This window comes from Haplochromis burtoni, unplaced genomic scaffold, assembly GCF_018398535.1.
Source record: "Haplochromis burtoni strain Fernald_Lab_line unplaced genomic scaffold, NCSU_Asbu1 Contig_57, whole genome shotgun sequence".
Classification (NCBI taxonomy): domain Eukaryota; kingdom Metazoa; phylum Chordata; class Actinopteri; order Cichliformes; family Cichlidae; genus Haplochromis; species Haplochromis burtoni.
In genome coordinates, this window is record NW_024582418.1 from 2,527,108 (window position 1) to 2,545,595 (window position 18,488).

Sequence of the window (18,488 nt, forward strand, 5' to 3'; positions counted from 1 at the left end):
ACAGACCTGCAGCTCATATCTGCAAAGCTCTGCAATCGCATCTGTACACAGTCATGTTGAACACTTAACACCTCAGTCCTCCCATAATTTATCAGTTTGGTTAAGATCTGGTGACTGTGAAGATCATAGCACAGGATTTACATCATATTAATTCTCATCAAACCATTCAGTGAACACTTTGTCCTCTTGGAAGAGGCACCTTTAATTGTAGGATAAAGGTAATTACTCAGACACTTACACTGACATGTCCCTCTAAAAGAGCAAAAACATGTCAGTAAAGTGGCCCCCACAAAATAACTGAGCCACCAGATCCCCACATAGAGACCAATGGGTTCATCCAATTCCTTCAATTTGTTAACTTTCTGTAGATGCAGAAAGTTTGAAACCAAACTAATTGCTCAGAAATGCGTGTGTTCTCGTTTTTGTGTGTGTTTGTGTAGAGGCAGCCCGCTGTTACCACATGTCGTCTTTTGTGGAGACCAAAGCGTTGGAGCATCTCACAAAGTCACCAGTGGAGTTTGTAGAGTATCCTTGGCAACAGTTACCACAGTTACATCACACCAAGGCACCATCACTTTATTTTTCATTTTCTCACTTTTGCTTGCTTTTTTTCTGTTAACCTTCAGAAATCTTTGTAACTCAGTAAGTTCTGATTAAGTTTTCACTTCATCAGCTTCTATACCAGCAGTTTCAGTACAATACATTTTCCATGAATCTATATGTTAGCACTACTAATGAAATAATGGTCCTTAACCTTCTGTTAACCAGATATAATAAATCTCAGCTGAGTCGTATCTACCCAAAAGGAACCAGAGTGGATTCATCAAATTTTATGCCTCAACTCTTCTGGAACGCAGGATGTCAACTGGTGGCTCTAAACTACCAAACTATTGGTAAACTATTTTTTCTTTTTCTTTTTTTTTTGTAAAAGGTGCCTTCAAGGACCTTTAATAAAAGTCCTCCCACAAGCAAGTATCCTATCATGGAAAGCCCATTGGCCAATTCCAGGTTAAAAGACTAATCTGAATTAATGGAGCCACGAACATAACAGTTCATCTCTGACTCATCCCTACAGAGATCTTGAACAATTGCTGTGCTAATCCACATTAAACCAAGAAAAACATTTGACACAGTTGAAACTGTTCTGGACCTCTACTGGAAGATTGCGACTTTTATGTGCCACCGTTGACTGTCATGAAGAAATATCCTTATTGACATTTTAAAGGGAATGCCATTTTTGGAATTGCAGAATTCTCCCATTTAGGTTTCTTTTGAGTGCCATGTCTCTGCCTTATAATGCTTTTGCCTCAGTAAAAGAAAGCATTCAAGATTTCCCCCCCTTTTAAGTGCATTTTAAATTAAGGGAGATAGTCTTTCCAAGGCTATCTAGGCTTTGCATGTACTCATTTGTTAACCACTTACCCTTGTTTAGAGTCAGATCAGCTAAAAATGTACTTCAGAAGCCACTGATTCCCCAAAATAACACATTCCACTTTGCTGCTCTTTTGTGCAACAACCAGAGTGCAGCTGTACAGCTCAAACTCAAACTGGTGCTTTAAGCCTTTGTGATGCTAAACTTCAATTTTCTGTTGCAGATTTGTCCATGCAGCTGAATCTCTTTATGTTCGAGTACAACGGTCGGAGCGGCTACAGGTTGAAGCCTGAGTTCATGAGGCGCCCAGACAAACACTTTGACCCTTTTACGGAAAACACAGTAGATGGCATTGTAGCTAACACCCTCTCTGTGAAGGTATATTCACAGTGCTTTTTTTTTTTAAACAGTCTCTATTGGTATAACTCTTGTAGTATCTTCCTGTATGTGTTTAAACAAATGCAAGTGAATCCTCTGTGTTTCAGGTCATTTCAGGCCAGTTCCTGACTGAGCGGAGAGTGGGGGTGTATGTGGAGGTGGAGATGTTCGGACTCCCTGCAGACACTCGGCGGAAAGCTCTGAAGACCAAAACGTCTCAGAACAACAATGCCATCAATCCAGTGTGGGACGAAGAGCCGATTGTGTTCAAAAAGGTGCATTACAGGGAGTCAGATGTCTTACCTGTGCATACTAATTAGCCTATTAACAGTGTGACTGTGACAAATCTTTTCACAGGTGATTCTTCCTACCCTGGCCTCACTAAGAATTGCTGCCTTTGAAGAAGGAGGGAAGTTTATTGGTCATCGAATTATTCCGGTGTCTGCCATTAGGCCAGGTATTCATTCATTTCAACCTTTGATTCTCACCCTGGTGTTAAATGTTAAAGTATTTATCTATCAGATACTGACCTTTTTGTATCTTTAGTGCTGACTGCTATTACTAACTACACCTCTCAGAGATTTCTTTGAGTGTGCTTGAGTTTCTATGGGTTCACTAGTTTGTATTGCAGTTTTTCTTCTCCATGTTTCTTATGGAGTTTATTGTGTTTTCCTTGTACAAAGACAGCAATATGTCATAAAGCTTAGCAGACAATAACTGTCCAAACTCCCAGGAAACGAACTGATGATAAAATAATAAAATAAAAAGTCACAGAGAATAAAAATCAGCATTTTTTAAAAGGGGCAAAGGTTTAACGCAACCAACAACAAAAAATCAAAAAAAAAAAATTCCTTGGCCTTTCAAGCCTGGGGAAAACGGAAAAAACGTGAAAATTGGGGCAATGAACAAAATTTGGGGCCCCTAAATTTTCCACCTAACCTGACCCCCCGGAAAAAACCCGAACTTTAAGGTCAAAACTTAAGTTGTGTGATCAGGTTGCAGAGGCACAAACAATGTGAACTAAATAAGTTTTTTTCTGTGTAGTTTGACTTCACTCATGCTTGGTCTGAAAACACTTAGCATTTCTTACTGCCAACTAACTTTATTGCCGGGGTTTTGTGCATTGCATTAAATATTTATCTGTCTACATGAACCAGATGACTGTTGCATCTGTTACTCTGCAGGTTATCGTTACATCGGCTTGAGGAATGAGAAAAACCAGTCTCTGATTCTGCCAGCTGTGTTCGTCTACATTGAAGTCAAAGACTATGTCCCAGATACATTTGCTGGTACAAACTTCTGGACTGTTTAATGGCATCACAGAACCAAATAGCTACACTAACTGATTTATTTCATGTTTTTTGTTTTCATAACAAAACCAAGCATCACATAAAAGAACATGGGGGAAAGGGCAGTGTCTTTATTTATGCAAGGTGGCTTACAGCGAAAGGTATCCACTGTTGTGACAGTTTTTCAACACATGTAGGATCCCAAGCTCTGTAGTGCCACCTACAGGACATATTGTGACCAATCATGGCCGAAGTGGGCTCCTGTTTTTGTGTCTATTTGGCTCATCCATTAGCAGAAACCCACTCCTTGCAGTAAATCTCTTGAACATATTCATTGGCTCAATAGAATAAAGGTTTTATCATTTTAATGTCTCACCCACATGATTGAGCACAAGTGTCTTAAACGGCTAAAATATTTTATTTGATCATCAGCTGAAGAGCTTTCAGAACATTGTTTATGCATTTAAAGTCCAGAGTGCAGTGGGGCGCCTTTGTTTGTTTGTTTGTTTGTTTAATGAATGACCAAAACTGACAAAATCACAAATCACATCACATAAATACAAATCACATAAATAAACATTAGTACTGCTATTCTTCTGATACAGTAAAGAAAGAAAGGACCCCATTACATATGCTCTTCATCCACTTACTCATAATTTGCATAATTCAGCAAATGGAAAGAAATACAGTAACAAAAAATCAACATAAATCCATGTAAATTGCTAAAATTATTAAATAAAAATGGTGAAAAAAATGAAAATTACATAAGGATGTAAATAAATAGGGGAATTAATACAAAGTTAAATATTTTTATAAATTTATTCATGTTTGCGTGTATTTTTTTATCATAAACAATTTTTATTTATTTCATTTAAACTTCAATAACAGAACTTAAAGATAAATACATAAATAAATAATTTAAAAAACAAAACAAAACAAATAAAAAAATAACCCCAAAAAACACACCAATCCCCACACCACCACTCTGTCATTACTCCTCTGTTCTTCAAGTTACAGAAAGCCATCTTGTAAAGGGGGACCAAATACAATCATATTGATGCAATTTGTCTAATAAACCATAAGTCACTTTTTCGTAAGACGCCAACTTAGTCATTGCCATTTTTCCACTCTTCATAGGGAGGGGGGTTCTTTTTCCGCCAATGTCTTAGCAGGACCCATTTGGCCGTAGTAAGAGCCAGAATAATCCATCTTTTTGTATAACTGGAAAAATCTCCATCAGAAAGTTCTGTGGTTATACCAAGTATGGACAGTTTTGGTGAGATACCAAATCTCCTTTTTAAAACACTGAAAATTACCTCCATTATATTTTCCCACCAATCCCGAAGTGCCGAACAGCTCCATAAGATATGTAAAATCGAAGCATTTTGACCATCACATCTCCAACATTCGTCCGTAGAGGCCAGGTTCCATTTATACAATTGTTGCGGTGTTCGATGCCACCTATGGATTATCTTAAGTTGAATAAATCTACTGCCTGTTTCTTTATACATAGTATTAACACTTTGAAAACATGAATCCCATTCAACTGAAGATATGTCCAATGCCATGTCCTGGGCCCAGTAGCCCTTAACTTTAAGGAGAGGGTCAGCTGACCGTTCTTGCAATAAGTGATAAATCTTAGAGGTAATGCCTTTACCCAAGGGTGATCTTGAGAGCAGGACTTCCACAGGGCTGCCCACAGGACAACTCAAGGGGGTTCCCAGCCACTTCGATAATGAACTATGTATTTGGACATATCTCCAGAATTGATTACGCTTCAACTTATATAACTCCACAATTTTATCAAAGCTTAAAAAACATTTAGTCCCACAGTCAAATAAATCTGATACATTAAGGATGCCTGCTTTACGCCACTGTAACCAGTCAACCGATGTCCCTCCAATTAAAATTAAAATGTTTGCTTGTATTTTTAATATTTCTGGTGCATTCAGTGGAAAATGTATTTATTTATTTTGGTCTTGATTTTGGTTTTAGCATTTCAATTTTTATCTTCATATGTGTACACAAAAACTATGACTTCTTCCTGTTTTAAATAACTGCTACATGTTAGTCAATCTGATATGGTCACATACACATAACCACATTCATGATGTCCACATAGTCCTCATGCAATGCCATCAGCTCTGTATGTGTTTGTTCATATTTCTTCTAGATGTAATCGAGGCTCTATCGAACCCTATTCGCTATGTCAACCTTCTGGAGCAAAGATCTAAACAGCTGGCAGCCCTGACTCTGGAGGATGGCGAGGAGGACACGCAGACTGAGGTCAGACCTGCTTCGATTCTATTCATTCTTTGTCTCGTGAGCTAAAAGTTTGGCTGTAAAAGGTCTTGGTATTGATTTCCAGGAGGAGACTGAAAGCTGTGCAGAGCGTAAGACTGATCTGAAATCAGCTCCACTAGAAAACGGGCTTAGCCCGGTCTCTGGCCCACCGGGCCACACCCCCATCGCCACCACACCCAAAGCTTCTGCAGCCAATCAACAGGCAGCCACGACAGGTAGTTAGCAATTGCAAGTGAAGATGCACACACTAATGCAAATATTAAATGACTGATAAAAGTGAACTGCAGATATTCTAATGGTAATATGTACAAATACTAAATTTACTTTTTTGGTATGGATTTTCTCTTTTCTACATTTTAGATGCAGCCAAACCAGCAGCCAAGACTGAAGACCTGGTTTTAAGTGTTTTGATAGGTCAGTATTTACATAATTACACATTAAGATTTCTTATTTTAATTCTCTGAATTGGTCTGAAAGTGTGATTCAATGATAGCAAATTTAAAAAATAATTAAGAGCAAAATTAGCACTGAGTGTATCTTAAATATATCGTGTATTATATATGTTTATATAAAGGTGAGTCTAGGACTAGGTCTGAAAAGTGAAGCCAATCCATGCATGTCTTAAACCTGTGATTTTTCTAAAGGCTTGCAGAAGAAGTCTGTTTTCATAGAAGCAGGGAAAATTAACTTTATTGATTTATGATCTCAGGAAATACATTCCTACTAAGTATATGATCACAGTCATTAACATGAATGGCATCATTTTTTATTTTGTTTATTTATTTATTCATTTTATTTATAAAGTGTGGTGTACTTGAAGGTGATTCCGGAGAGTTTTAACACAAACTAATACACTGTATGATCTGTGATCACATATGGTAACAGATGTCCCAGTGTGCACTTTGGAGAATCTGCAGCAGTCCAAAGTTTACCAGAAGGAGCAGAGACGCCAGTTTAAAGAGCTGAAGGAGTTAGTGAGGAGACACCAGAAGAAAACGTCAGAACTCCTCCGAGAGTTCAACAATAAGTACAAGAAGACAGCAAGACAATGCAGCAAGAACAGGTACGCACACCAACGTTATTATAGTAAATAAAATAAAACTAACTAAAACTAAACTGAATTGAAAATTACAAAGTCAAAATGAAAAAAAAGAGAAAAATAATTATACATTTTAAAGCTGTAATAACTCTGACACACACAGACACGTTATGTTTGTGTTTTTTTAATTATAACATTTTTTTTCTCTTATCATATTGAAATAACACCTGTTATTTTACTGTGAAAGAGAGGGGAAAGTGTTTCATTTTAAAATCTTCGATTTGCCCTTGTCAGGAGTTCGAACTCGGACAGTGAGAAGGACGACCGTCTGCAGCAGCTGAGAGAAGAGCAGCATCAGCAGCTTCTGGCTCTGAGGCAGGAACAGTACTATAGTCAGAAATATCTGCAGAGAGAACACATTAAAACGGTAAAATCTAACAAAACGAACTTTTAAAACAAAAAAAATAGTTTCTTCACTTTTGATTGAAGTATTATTGACAAGGGAAACTCATAATAACATCTTCCCCAAAAGACAAATTGCTAATAAGTATCACGCTATGATCGGCATGACAGAAAGTCTCTCCCCCCCAGGCTGTATAGCAATAAGAATGATGTTTGACAGGCTCTGTGTTAAGTTAGCGCCTTCAGTTTTGAGCATGTCTGTAAAATGTATTTGTGTGAACCAGTGTCTTTGTTCCCTCCAGCTGACGGAGCGGCTGACCAGTCTGGCTGAGGAGAGTCACAACACCCAGATGAAGAAGCTCAAAGACATCTGTGACAAGTGAGATAAAAATCTGTGACTGAAGTCTCACGGGTCTTTAAGCTCAGAGGAATTCCACATGGTGTTAGAGTTATTTTCATAGCAGCAGTAGCTTGCAGAGCATTCCCTCTGAGCTGCTTCAGGCAACAGCAGGTTGGATTTTTGCAGGGCATGGTGCCATTCTTTATGGTCTTTATACCATAAAGACAAAATTTGACAACCTCCCCTTTACACTTAATGACAAGTTTGGATGTGTCGGTATATACGAATAAAGATGTGGTTTGACAACCACTAGAAACCGTCCTCCCTACTTCTGATGCAAACAACTCGGCTCAGAAAAGAGCTGCACGGATAACTACTAGTAGGCTTTCAGGGGGCTAAGAGTTAATTTTGAATTTGATCCTAGCAATACAACTAAAAAAAAAACAGGGTGTGTTTACTACTGTGTAGCATCACCTCATTTTTTAACAATGGTCTGTTTTCTTATTTTTTAAAACAAGGTCTGGACTGCAGGTCAGCTTTGGATTCTTCCAGTACAAAGCCAGGCTGTCACAATAGTTGCATTTGAATTCTCTTGCTGAAATCAGCAAGGCTTTCCCTGAAAAACAGCATCATCTGCATGTGAATGTATATTTCCATAAAAATCTGTATATACCTTTCAGCACTGATGGTGCCCTTCCAGATGTGCAAACCGCCAAGTCCACACTTATAAATGAGTGCTGATAACAAGCCAGATGGTTCCACTCGTCTTTAGTCCAAAGGATGTAGTTTCCATGTTTTCCAAAAGAAAATCTCAAATTGTTCTCATACAGGTTTCCAGTTTGCCTAAATGAGTTTTGGCAGCAACGTTTCTGGATTATGTTCACATATGGATTCTCCATTGTGTGATAGAGCTTTAACCTGCATTTGTGGATGGCACAGCAAATCCACAGTGTTCACAGACACTGATTTCTGGAAGTGTTCCTGTTTGGATGTATTTGCATATTCCAGTAAATAAAACATGTCATTTATTTATTTATCAGGCACATTTTCACATAAGCATATTTTCCTTTTCAAATGAAATCATAATCACTGTTTTGACACCTAATTATGACAACATAATATATCTACTGCCAGCATTTTGAGAAATATTTATATTGTAAAACATGAAACTAATGATCTGCAATATTATTAATTTTTTATATTGAAAGTAATGTAGAAATTCTCCTAGTATTATCATATTAAATGGTGGAAGAAAAACAGACAAAGCATGCATTTAACAGCTTAAAATTATAGGCAGTTACCTTGAAATGCTTAAATGGCTCCTAGAGCTAATTGAAGGTGATTTAATAATTCAGTTCAATTCAGTTTTATTTATACAGCACCAATTACAACAACAGTCGCCTCAAGGCACTTTAGATTATAAGTGGGAAGGAAAAACTCCCTTTTAACAGGAAGAAACCAGGCTCAGGGAGGGGCGGGGCCATCTGCTGCGACCGGTTGGGGTGAGAGAAGGAAGACAGGATAAAGACATGCTGTGGAAGAGAGACAAAGGTTAATAACAAGTATGAGTCGATGCAGAGAGGTCTATTAACACACAGTGAGTGAGAAAGGTGACTGAAGAAGAAACACAATACAGCATAGGAATCCCTCAGCAGCCTACACCTATTGCAGCATTACAAAGGGGGGATTCAGGGTCTCCTGATCCAGCCCTAACTATGTGCTTTATCAAAAAAGAAAACCTAGCTAAGATTAGCTAAGGCTTAATCTTAGGTATTTATCTAGTTAAGATTAAGCCTAATCTTAAAAGTAGAGATAGTGTCTGTCTCCCAAATCCAAATTAGAAGCTGGTTCCACTGAGGAGGGAAAATGAAGGCTCTCCCTCCCATTCTACTTTTGAATACTCTGGGAGCAACAAGTAAGCCTGCAGTGTGAGGCATGAAAGCTCGTTTTGACCTCCGCATTTTCTATTGGCCCCAGAGGGAGCAACTCCACTGGAAGCAAAAATTAGATGTGAATTCCACAACAGAAGCCATGATGGTAAAACCATGGCTTCTGTTATATAAAAAATATAAATAAAAAAAAGCTTTTAGTTTGAATCAGATTCAAGTGGTAATTCTATGCTTTCAGTTTTTACATTGTAGTAACAATTAAAATAAGGTTAACAATAGAAAGGGACAGATTAGAGGGCATCGTATGGGCAATTCTTCAAATACCGGCCCAAATAATTGCCAGGAAGAGTTATCAAGATGGCTCTGGATTTTTAGCCTTGCTAAAGATGTCTTTTTAAAGTACATGATACTTTATATGTACCCTATCTTATTTCAGCTGTTCTTCAAAAGATACTATGAGCCAGACTTTTACCCAGTGCACTTCTAAAAACTTGATACCATGTTTTTCCCCAAACATTTGCCCTAATCTTTCTTTCTGCTTCTATAGGGAGAAAAAAGAGCTGAAGAAGCAGATGGATCGAAGGAGAACAGAGAAGATCAACCAAGCAAAGACCAAAGAGAAACATCTGGCTGAGGAGTACGATCTATAAGCACACGCACACACATTTCACTATTTATCTAGCTGCTGTAGCTTGCTCATCTGCTTCATGCACTGATCCACTGATCTAGTCTCATTAGAAGAGAAAAATATTTATCTCAGATCCAATCAATGTCAATCCATTTGTCTCTATGTTCCCAGGGAGAAGATTGAGATCAATAAGTCCTACGTCAATGAAGTCGTCCAGAACATTAAAAGGGTGAGCAGCAGATGAGGTTAAAGGAATTTTTATGGGCCTTTCCATAAAGTGAATTCCAAAGAGACAATTATGAAAATGTTATGGCTGCAACACTCGCTCCATTTAGTGCAACTCTGTCTGTATGTCTGTTTGTTTATCCTCAGCTTGAGGAGACTCAGGCAAAGCGCCACGAGCAGCTGGTGGAGCAACACAATGATCTCCTGCAGGAGATACAAGACCAGAAGCCAAAGGTAAATACAAGTTTCTCTTTCTGTCCACAATTAAATTCATTTATTTTTAGCCAAAGTCGGTGAAATCTGCCACCGACCACTTTGCAAGCTTCATGCTCAAATGCACTGCTTGGCAAGAACATTTCTTGTACACGAGGCTCCAAACTGGTGCTGCTGTCTGCCCACACCCACGCACTTTAGAGGCAGCGCTGACGTCAACGTGGGGCATTTAAAGGATGCAATGTGGCCTCTGGCAGCCATATTGGAGCTGTTCGAGTGTTGGCAGAAACGGCTGACAACAGCTGGTTGCGTTTCTGAATGTACAACCCATCTGTCTCAACTGTAGGAGATAACTAAACAAATTTGTGTGGTGTTTCTGACTGGGACCTGACTCATCATGGTTATATTTCGCTACATCTGCCGTTATGTAATCCCACCTTAGCCACAAAAAATCTTTAAAAGCAATCTATCCTCAGTGAGCAAGCGATTGTGTGTGGTGTTTTCCAGCTGCAGGGCTCTGTGGAGGCAGAGTTTCAAGAGAAGTTCCAGCGTTTGCCTGGAGAGATTCACGACTTCCTGCAGGACAGGAAGTTGGAGGCTCGAGGCCACAGCAAGTCACGACCTTCCACCCCACATGAAGCTCTTTCAGAGGAGGACTGAAGAGGGGAAAAAAGGATGAAGGAGCGAGGGGGAACGAGGAACGAGAACAATTGGATCAATGGAAGCAGCGTGGAGTAGATCAATGAAATGCAAAGCATGAGAATAAAAGATAACAAGAAGTATTGATGAAGAGGACGTGAAAGAGTAAATAATCAAGTTTATATAGACTGTTACTTCTTTTTAATGGAAGAATGCTTTAACAATTTATTTTTTATTCCATTCTAGCATGAACTTTGTGTGTTTAATACAAGTGTTTAATCAGACCCCGTTTAGTCTTGCATTAAGTCTTCTATTCTGTCATCTGTTATTTTAGACCTCAACAGTTTGTACTGCATGACTGCAAATCAATCTATCTATCTATCTATCTATCTATCTATCTATCTATCTATCTATCTATCTATCTATCTATCTATCTATCTATCTATCTATCTATCTATCTATCTATCATCTATCTAGCTATCATTTGAAGATCACTGAACATACATCAGGCTCTGTCTTATTGGAGAGAAATCTTTACAAATATAGAGTTTTCAACAGAGTTTCAACAAATTCTAAGCAGCTGTTTGCCCTTTTTACTTGTCCAGTCTGCTATAACAATGTCAAAAAATTAAAAAAACTACAAAGCTAGAACAATTCCATCCTGGAGCACTCGGCGCCATGCTTTTGCAAACACAATCAGCACACTTGGTCTGGTGCTGCCAAGAATAAAATGCACTGTAGCATTTGTTTGAGCTGAGAGTTTTTAAAACAGAACCACTAACGTCTGGGTTTTGTTAAATCTCTCAAGGACAGAAAAAGACATTTTGCAATTCACAATTCTCCCAAGTATCTCCACTCCAAGGCTGGCTGAACTCACAGTTGGAAGCTGTTACTCACTAAATCTGGATGAAACTCTTTTATTTAGAAAGACAGAAAGATTAGAATTTAAGGGGTTAATACATGACAACAGTTAATGCTGTATTTTTTTTATGCATTTATTTATCACTGTTATTATAAACGCTTTCTTTTATTTTTATTTTATTTTTGGCTAGCATCACTGATATAGCCACAGGCTACATGCCTGACTTCCGAGCAGCTTTGCAGCTGGGATGTTGGTGATTTTGTCAGGGACACCTCAGTGGTGGAAATGCAAGAGAGGCAAATGTTTTCCTTTTTCTGCCTACATCCTGATAATAATGCATTCTGTTTCTTTTTTTGATTTTAAATAGGATTTTTTTTTTCCCTGCTTACTGTCATACAGATGAGGTGTGATTTTTTTTTAAAGGAGCTGACAATAACTCCATAATATAAAAAACCTTTACCTGCTGTAAGTTTGTCTAATCTCCCTTAAAAAGTCATCTTCTGGTGCACATCTGGATAATTTTTAATAGAGATGCTTTTTTTTTTAGATCTCCCAGTGGAAGTCCCTCTTTGTCCTCTTGCACTTGTGCCTCTGTGACAGACGCTGGATCTCCTCTTATGTGTCACAACTGCGATCCTTCAATTTGATTTTCAATTCTATAATTGTTGCAGGGAGACAAATCTAGTGACTGGTCTAAAGCAGTGTGCAAAGGTTGTTTTAGTGGCTTAAAAAGTCCTGCATTTTCAGTTCTGTTCTGAATGTTCTCCTTTAAATATCCTTCCACTGACTCAAGTTGCTACAATTATATTCAGTCTTGACAGTCTCTCACTGAGAGGTGAATTTATAATTTAAAGCCATATGTAGTTTGAAAGAAAATGACAAGCATTCTCTCACTGCCACTTCTCGTCTGAAGAGATGCCTTTACAAGTGGAAACGGTGAAGTCTTCAACTGGAAAGAGACCCTGCTCACATTACAATTAATGACCATCCACACAAAACTCAGGTCAGTTTGAAGCAGAGGTTGATGTTTTCTCTCTGTACAAGCTTGGAGTGAGTAGGGAAATCACTGACCAAAGGTGCAAGGGGTCACAATGGGACTTCAGATAATTTTTTTGTACTCTTCGCTCCGTTTCAGGCAAGTCCCAACTGCTTTTCCATCCTTGGGTTAGGAAGGCCAGACAATCAGAAGGCTTAAAGCAAGAGAAGTCTTAAAGGATGATGAATGAATCAACAGTGCTTCAACAGTGCCCAGTATAAGATAAATAAGGCTTATTTTCACCTGTGAGTTGTGCAAAGCTACTTTAGCTTTGCCCAAGAACAAAAATATGAGCATAGTAGGTCCTCTGTCAGTAATTCTTATCCTAAACCTTTGCCTCATGCAGTTGCATAAACATCTAATTTCATATTTGTGGTTTCAGGATTCTGTTATATAAACATATTGTCATGTGTTATATTTCAAGAAGTTAATATCCAGCTCTTTGTATGTGTGTAGGTGTGTATCACTCATCCATATACTGCATTATCTGAACATTAATAAGGATTTTGACACAACTGTTTTAAGGATTTTTTTAATGGCAGAACTCTGTGTTTTATTCTAGCAGAAATTATGCTAGTTCCCAGTAAGTGTGTATCATTATCTGCTTTGTGTATTTATTCATGAGATTTTGGCAGGAAATGTAAAACTGATATGTTTTTTCATTGTTTTGTTTTTTTAAAGACTGTTAGTAGAAGACATGTTTATACGAGTGAGAAGGATTTGCACTGAAAGATAAAGTACAAAGGTTTTATTATCGGCCTATTTTGGATTTTTTTCTGACTACTGTAGTTGCAGCAATCACCCCCTCGACTTGCCCCAGATGCTGCTGCAGAGCTGATTTGGTGGCCAGGCGTCTTTGTTAAATGTGAAAGTCTGCTGCCACTGCATGATTTATTTGTTCTAATGTGAAAGATGTACATAACGTAGTCCTCATTCTGATGACGTATGGATTTATCGGTTGCTATTTTCCTGATATTTAACAGCATAATTTGTAAAGTTTTACTTTGCTGTAAAAATGTAAAATGATTGGAGCTTGTTCCTCTTTGTATAGTGATCTTCCAGAACAATATTTGTTGGAACATTTTCCATGATGTTTTTTTTTTTCCTCTAAGGCCTCAGCTGCTTTCAACAACTTTTTTTTTTGCCGTGAACCTTTACTTCAAATTTAAGCCACACATGATTGAGCTGAACAATCTGGGGTCACTGTCTGTTCCTGACCTCATAAAGGTAGCTTACACTTGCAGTCTTCATGGCAATATAGAGACTCAGTCATTAACTTTTCACACTAACATCAGAGTGCCTCATCATTCACTAAATTGTCTATTAAAGGATGTTCATGTTTGCAAAGTGGCTGAGGTTCTACTGCAAAAATGTGTTGTTGAACATGCCTCATGCTTTAGCACATATACTGAGCATGCTTTATCGTATTAGATTTCTCCACCAGTTGAATTGTTTCTTGGGTTAATTGAATGCTATTTTAAGACCAGACTATTAAATATTTGATCTAAAAAACAAAGTGTTCTTGGAATGTTTTTTCTACCATTACAGTTGAAGACTTACAGTGTTGCGAGAAGATGCACTGTTCAGGCACCGTGTGAGAGGAGGTAATTGCTGTTGTCAGCCTCGTCAAAAGCAAGCCCACTGAATCGTGCCTGTTCACAAAACTTTGCTGTTGCTGTAATAGCGTGCACAGCCGGGATAACGTGAGCTTTCGGGCGCCGTACTGAAGGTGTGGGGGAGGAAAGTGGAGGAGCTGAGCGGCAGTCTGTCACAGGAGATTAATGTGACTATGATGACCTTTCTGCTTCCTAAATAACAAAACATGTAGTGAACTGAATCAAACCGTACATGAACTATTAATTAAACACAACATATATTCCGAAAATATTTTTAATTATGTTTCCTTAATATACACAACATATTTGTCAATAGAACTTTCCTCTTGTATGTTTTCACTTGCCCTGATGTCATTTGCGTTGTTTTTTAACCGTATAAGATGATTTTCTGACAGATGTTTTCTGCATGACTCTGCTGCCCTCTAGTGAGCAAGAACAATAACGCAGGTGTAATGATAAAATTTAAACTCAGACCAGAATTCAAATCTTTTTTTTGTTGTTGTTGCTGATTGTGTCTTTAGATTTGTTGTTGCACTGAATTTTGTGAGATCTGTAATAAGACATTTATCGCCAAATTTATCAGCTAACCAAATTTACAACTCTTGAAATGCTATACCGAACACAAATATTTACAATAGTCTCTTAACTGGTGCCCTTAACTTGTTTTATTTTACATTACTGTCTTAAGTAAAAGTCATAATCTCCCTGTAGCAATCGAGCAACAGTTGTATCCTAAAATCATCCTTAAAGTATTTAAGTTGAAATACTCAATATGCAGAATGGAACATTTGTGAACATATTTTATTATTGGATCATAATTGCTGAATTTTTTAATCTCACAGCTCGATATGAATTTATTATTTAGCTTAATTAAGCTTTGTCAGTAGTGATACAGTATAGTATATGGCCATTTTATTGTGTACATCTTGCTAATACTGTGTTGGACCCCTTTTTGCCTTAAGAACTGCCTTAATTCTTCATGTCGCAGATTAAAAAAGGGTTCTGCGAGCATACTTCAGATATTTTTGGTCCATGTTAACAGGATGGCATGACATACTTGCTGGAGATTTGTCAGCTGCACATTCATGATGAGACACTCCTGCTCTACCAGATCCCAGAAGTGCTCTATCATTGAAATCTGGTAACTGTGGAGGCCATCTGAGCACAGTTAACTCATTGTCACGTTCAAGAAAACAGTATAAGATGATATGACACATTTCCCTGTAGGAAGCAGCCATCAGAAGATGGGTACTCTGGTCACAAAAGGATGGACATGGTCAGCAACAGTAGTCAAGTCAGCTGCGAAGCTTACATGATGCTAAATTGATACTAAGGTGTCCAAAGAGTGCCAAGAAAATATCCCCACACCATGACACTACCGCCGGCCTGAATAATGTTGTTTATACCACATTGTGACTATCTGAATGTTGCATCAGAATCAGTTTTACAATCTTGTCTTTTCCAGTTTTGATAAGCAGTAACTGTATCCTCAGTTTGTATTCTTAGCTGAGGAACGTAGCACACCGTGTGGTTTTCTGCTGATTCTTCTGCTCCAAGGTCCAACATGTTGTGCACTGAGTGGTGCTGTTCTACATAACTCGGTTGTGTTTATTTGAGTTACTGTTGCCTTCAGCTCTAAGCAGTCTGGCTATTCTGCGCTGGCATGAACAAGACCTTTTCACGCAAAGCTCGCTGGATATTTTGTCTTTTTGTACCACTCTCTACAAACCTGAGGTATTTGTGCAGGAAAATCCCAGCAAATCATCAGTCTCTAAACTAACACTATTCTGATTTTCACTTTGAAGGTCACCGGCAGGTTGTCTTTACAATCTTTCAAATCTAAATACACCAAGGGTCTGCCATTTACTGGATAATTAGATATTTGCATTGATGAGCAGTTTTCCAATGAAGTGGCAGTATAAGAAGGTTTATGTTTTAAAGTCCACAAAATAAAGAGTAAAGTTTTCAAATAAAACAGTATGGAGTACAAAGTACAATGCTGGCATAAAGAAATAACAGGTTAGAGGCAGATAAACACCTTCAGTAATTACTTGATTAACTCTAATAATTAATTGCTCAACAGGTGCTATTCATGCTCATCAAAGGTGTTGGGCACCATTAGATTACTAGGGGTCAACCCACACTTCTCCTAACTTTTTAGTTTTTAGTTTAGTTTCAACCTTGCGCCAGTTAGTTGCACTTCCGCTTCCTTCCAGCAGATGGTGCCATTGACTCACAACTAACGATCCACTCTCGACGTCGAAGAAGAGCTGCAGCCTCTCAGCAACCAGCAGAGACGTCTCTCTCTCCTCTCTCCTCTCCTCTGCTCAGCTCTCCTCTTCTCCATCCACTGCGGAACATCGGCCTGTTTTCCTCCCGTCCCTCCTCCAGCGGCAGACACCCAGCTCGTCATGGACAACTCCGGGAAAGAGAAGGAGGCCATGCAGCTGATGGCTGAAGCCGACAAGAAGGTCAAAGCGTCCGGATCCTTCCTCGGAGGGATGTTCGGGTAAAGGATGCTCTGATTCTCTGCCTCTGTTTACCAGCTCGTCGTAGTGGTGGTGGGGAGGGGGCTCTCTGCAAACAGGGCCCATCTTCTCCACGGACAGACCGCTTTATTATGTCTATATTAAGCCTGTGATATACAAATAACGCGCCTGACGCTCAGAAGCGAGCGGCACATGAGCCTGCATTGCACGCTTTTGTATTTTATCATCACCCTTTAATTTATTCCTTATAAATCCCACCGGGTGCGCCTAACTTTCACTATGACATTGTGTCCTTTTTTTAACGTTTATAAACGAATCATGGAGTCGGCTTCGTGCCAGAAACACTGGCTGGCACCGCAGATTGTGCATCTTGGCAAATGTAAATGTGGCACATCTCTGGATGGTGCTGATGCTGAGGATGCTGGAGGTGAGCGAGTTTGGATGAAGCGTGAGGCCGAGGCAAAGATGCAGGGAGGCGGGGAGAGCAGCGCAGGCAGGCCGGTGGTGATGCGGTGTTTGCGGGGGATGGTTTTCTTTTTGGTTTTTTATTTGCTCTGTGTGTGTGTGTGTGTGTGTGTGTGTGTGTGTGTGTGTGTGTGTGTGTGTGTGTGTGTGTGTGGGAATGGGAGTGAGTTAGCTTATATTTCACGCGTGTGGGAGGGGCGGATGTTTAGCCATCATGATGTAACCATTGATAACAAACAGCCGGTTTGCTTGAGGCAACTTATTAACTGAGGGCTCTTTGTGTAATAAAGAAAAAAAATAGAAAAACATGTATTCTGTGCAAAGCAGGTCTCTCCAAATTCAAACTGACCCGATGGCCTCTGAGATTAGTCTCTCCAAATCTGACTGTTTACTATCTGAATCTGATAAATTTGGGTCAGATGATTGCAGCCAGCTTCAACTCAAACAGACATGTTTGAGGTTGGTATAAGGAAACACTGTGAACATGTGCATTTACCCTAATTATCTTTAAGGTTTAGATTCTAAAATCAATTAATCTGCATGTCCTGAGTATCTGTTAGAGTCATGTCGGTTTTATAAAGTTATACATAAAGTGTATTTTAAAGTGATTTTTAGGAATTTATCGTTATTTAAGAAATAAGAAAAGAAAAATAATGCTGGCTAATATAACTTAATATAACTAACTTAAAAGAGAAATCATCTGAGTTGTTTTGAACAGGATCAATGAAAAACCTTTCTCACTACACAACGGAGACGGATAATAATTTTATTTGTTTGGGTTTTTTTGTTTTTTCAACTAATGGACTACTCTGAATATTTCAATTTTTGGTCCATTCAACTGACAGCTTGCATATTTAGAGATATAACATGGGGTTTTAGGATTTTATGATTTATGATCAGCCATTTTTTAAGGAACATCTAATTAACTAAAATCAAACATAAGATTAAGCAAGTAATATGAACCTAGAAGCCATTAAAATAGATCACACAGAACAATAAGTGAGCTGTCCAACAAAGCAGAACTGGTTGTTATTAAATAACCATGAAAGAATAAGAAGGAGCGACGATCAGACACTAAATCCCATATGGTCTTTTATGGTAAATGTTTATGATTAATACCAGAGTACCAAGTCTGGCATACAGTATCAGAAAATACAGTTATATTATAGGTCCTAAATCTTTGTTTATATATGCATATTTATAAAAGAATGGATAGATAGATAGATAGATAGATAGATAGATAGATAGATAGATAGATAGATAGATAGATAGATAGATAGATAGATAGATAGATAGATAGAT

The 18,488-nt window shown here is 38.4% G+C and overlaps 2 protein-coding genes across 2 annotated transcripts in view; both read left to right on the forward strand.

The window, feature by feature from the left end:
- LOC102296153 (1-phosphatidylinositol 4,5-bisphosphate phosphodiesterase beta-1) overlaps window positions 1-11,483 on the forward strand; it is a 35,006-nt gene extending 23,523 nt beyond the window's left edge. The window contains exons 17-32 of the mRNA XM_042220921.1: window positions 441-525; window positions 769-893; window positions 1,596-1,750; window positions 1,858-2,025; window positions 2,108-2,207; window positions 2,935-3,039; window positions 5,213-5,325; window positions 5,408-5,558; window positions 5,704-5,757; window positions 6,229-6,406; window positions 6,677-6,809; window positions 7,087-7,163; window positions 9,561-9,650; window positions 9,813-9,870; window positions 10,014-10,100; window positions 10,587-11,483. Of these exons, the coding sequence (XP_042076855.1) occupies window positions 441-525; window positions 769-893; window positions 1,596-1,750; window positions 1,858-2,025; window positions 2,108-2,207; window positions 2,935-3,039; window positions 5,213-5,325; window positions 5,408-5,558; window positions 5,704-5,757; window positions 6,229-6,406; window positions 6,677-6,809; window positions 7,087-7,163; window positions 9,561-9,650; window positions 9,813-9,870; window positions 10,014-10,100; window positions 10,587-10,739 (1,832 nt within the window). The 3' untranslated portion in view covers window positions 10,740-11,483. The remainder of the gene's footprint in view (window positions 1-440; window positions 526-768; window positions 894-1,595; window positions 1,751-1,857; window positions 2,026-2,107; window positions 2,208-2,934; window positions 3,040-5,212; window positions 5,326-5,407; window positions 5,559-5,703; window positions 5,758-6,228; window positions 6,407-6,676; window positions 6,810-7,086; window positions 7,164-9,560; window positions 9,651-9,812; window positions 9,871-10,013; window positions 10,101-10,586) is intronic.
- A 5,003-nt stretch (window positions 11,484-16,486) lies between these two features.
- napba (N-ethylmaleimide-sensitive factor attachment protein, beta a) overlaps window positions 16,487-18,488 on the forward strand; it is a 13,966-nt gene continuing 11,964 nt past the window's right edge. The window contains exon 1 of the mRNA XM_005922473.3: window positions 16,487-16,741. Within this exon, the coding sequence (XP_005922535.1) occupies window positions 16,644-16,741 (98 nt within the window). The 5' untranslated portion in view covers window positions 16,487-16,643. The remainder of the gene's footprint in view (window positions 16,742-18,488) is intronic.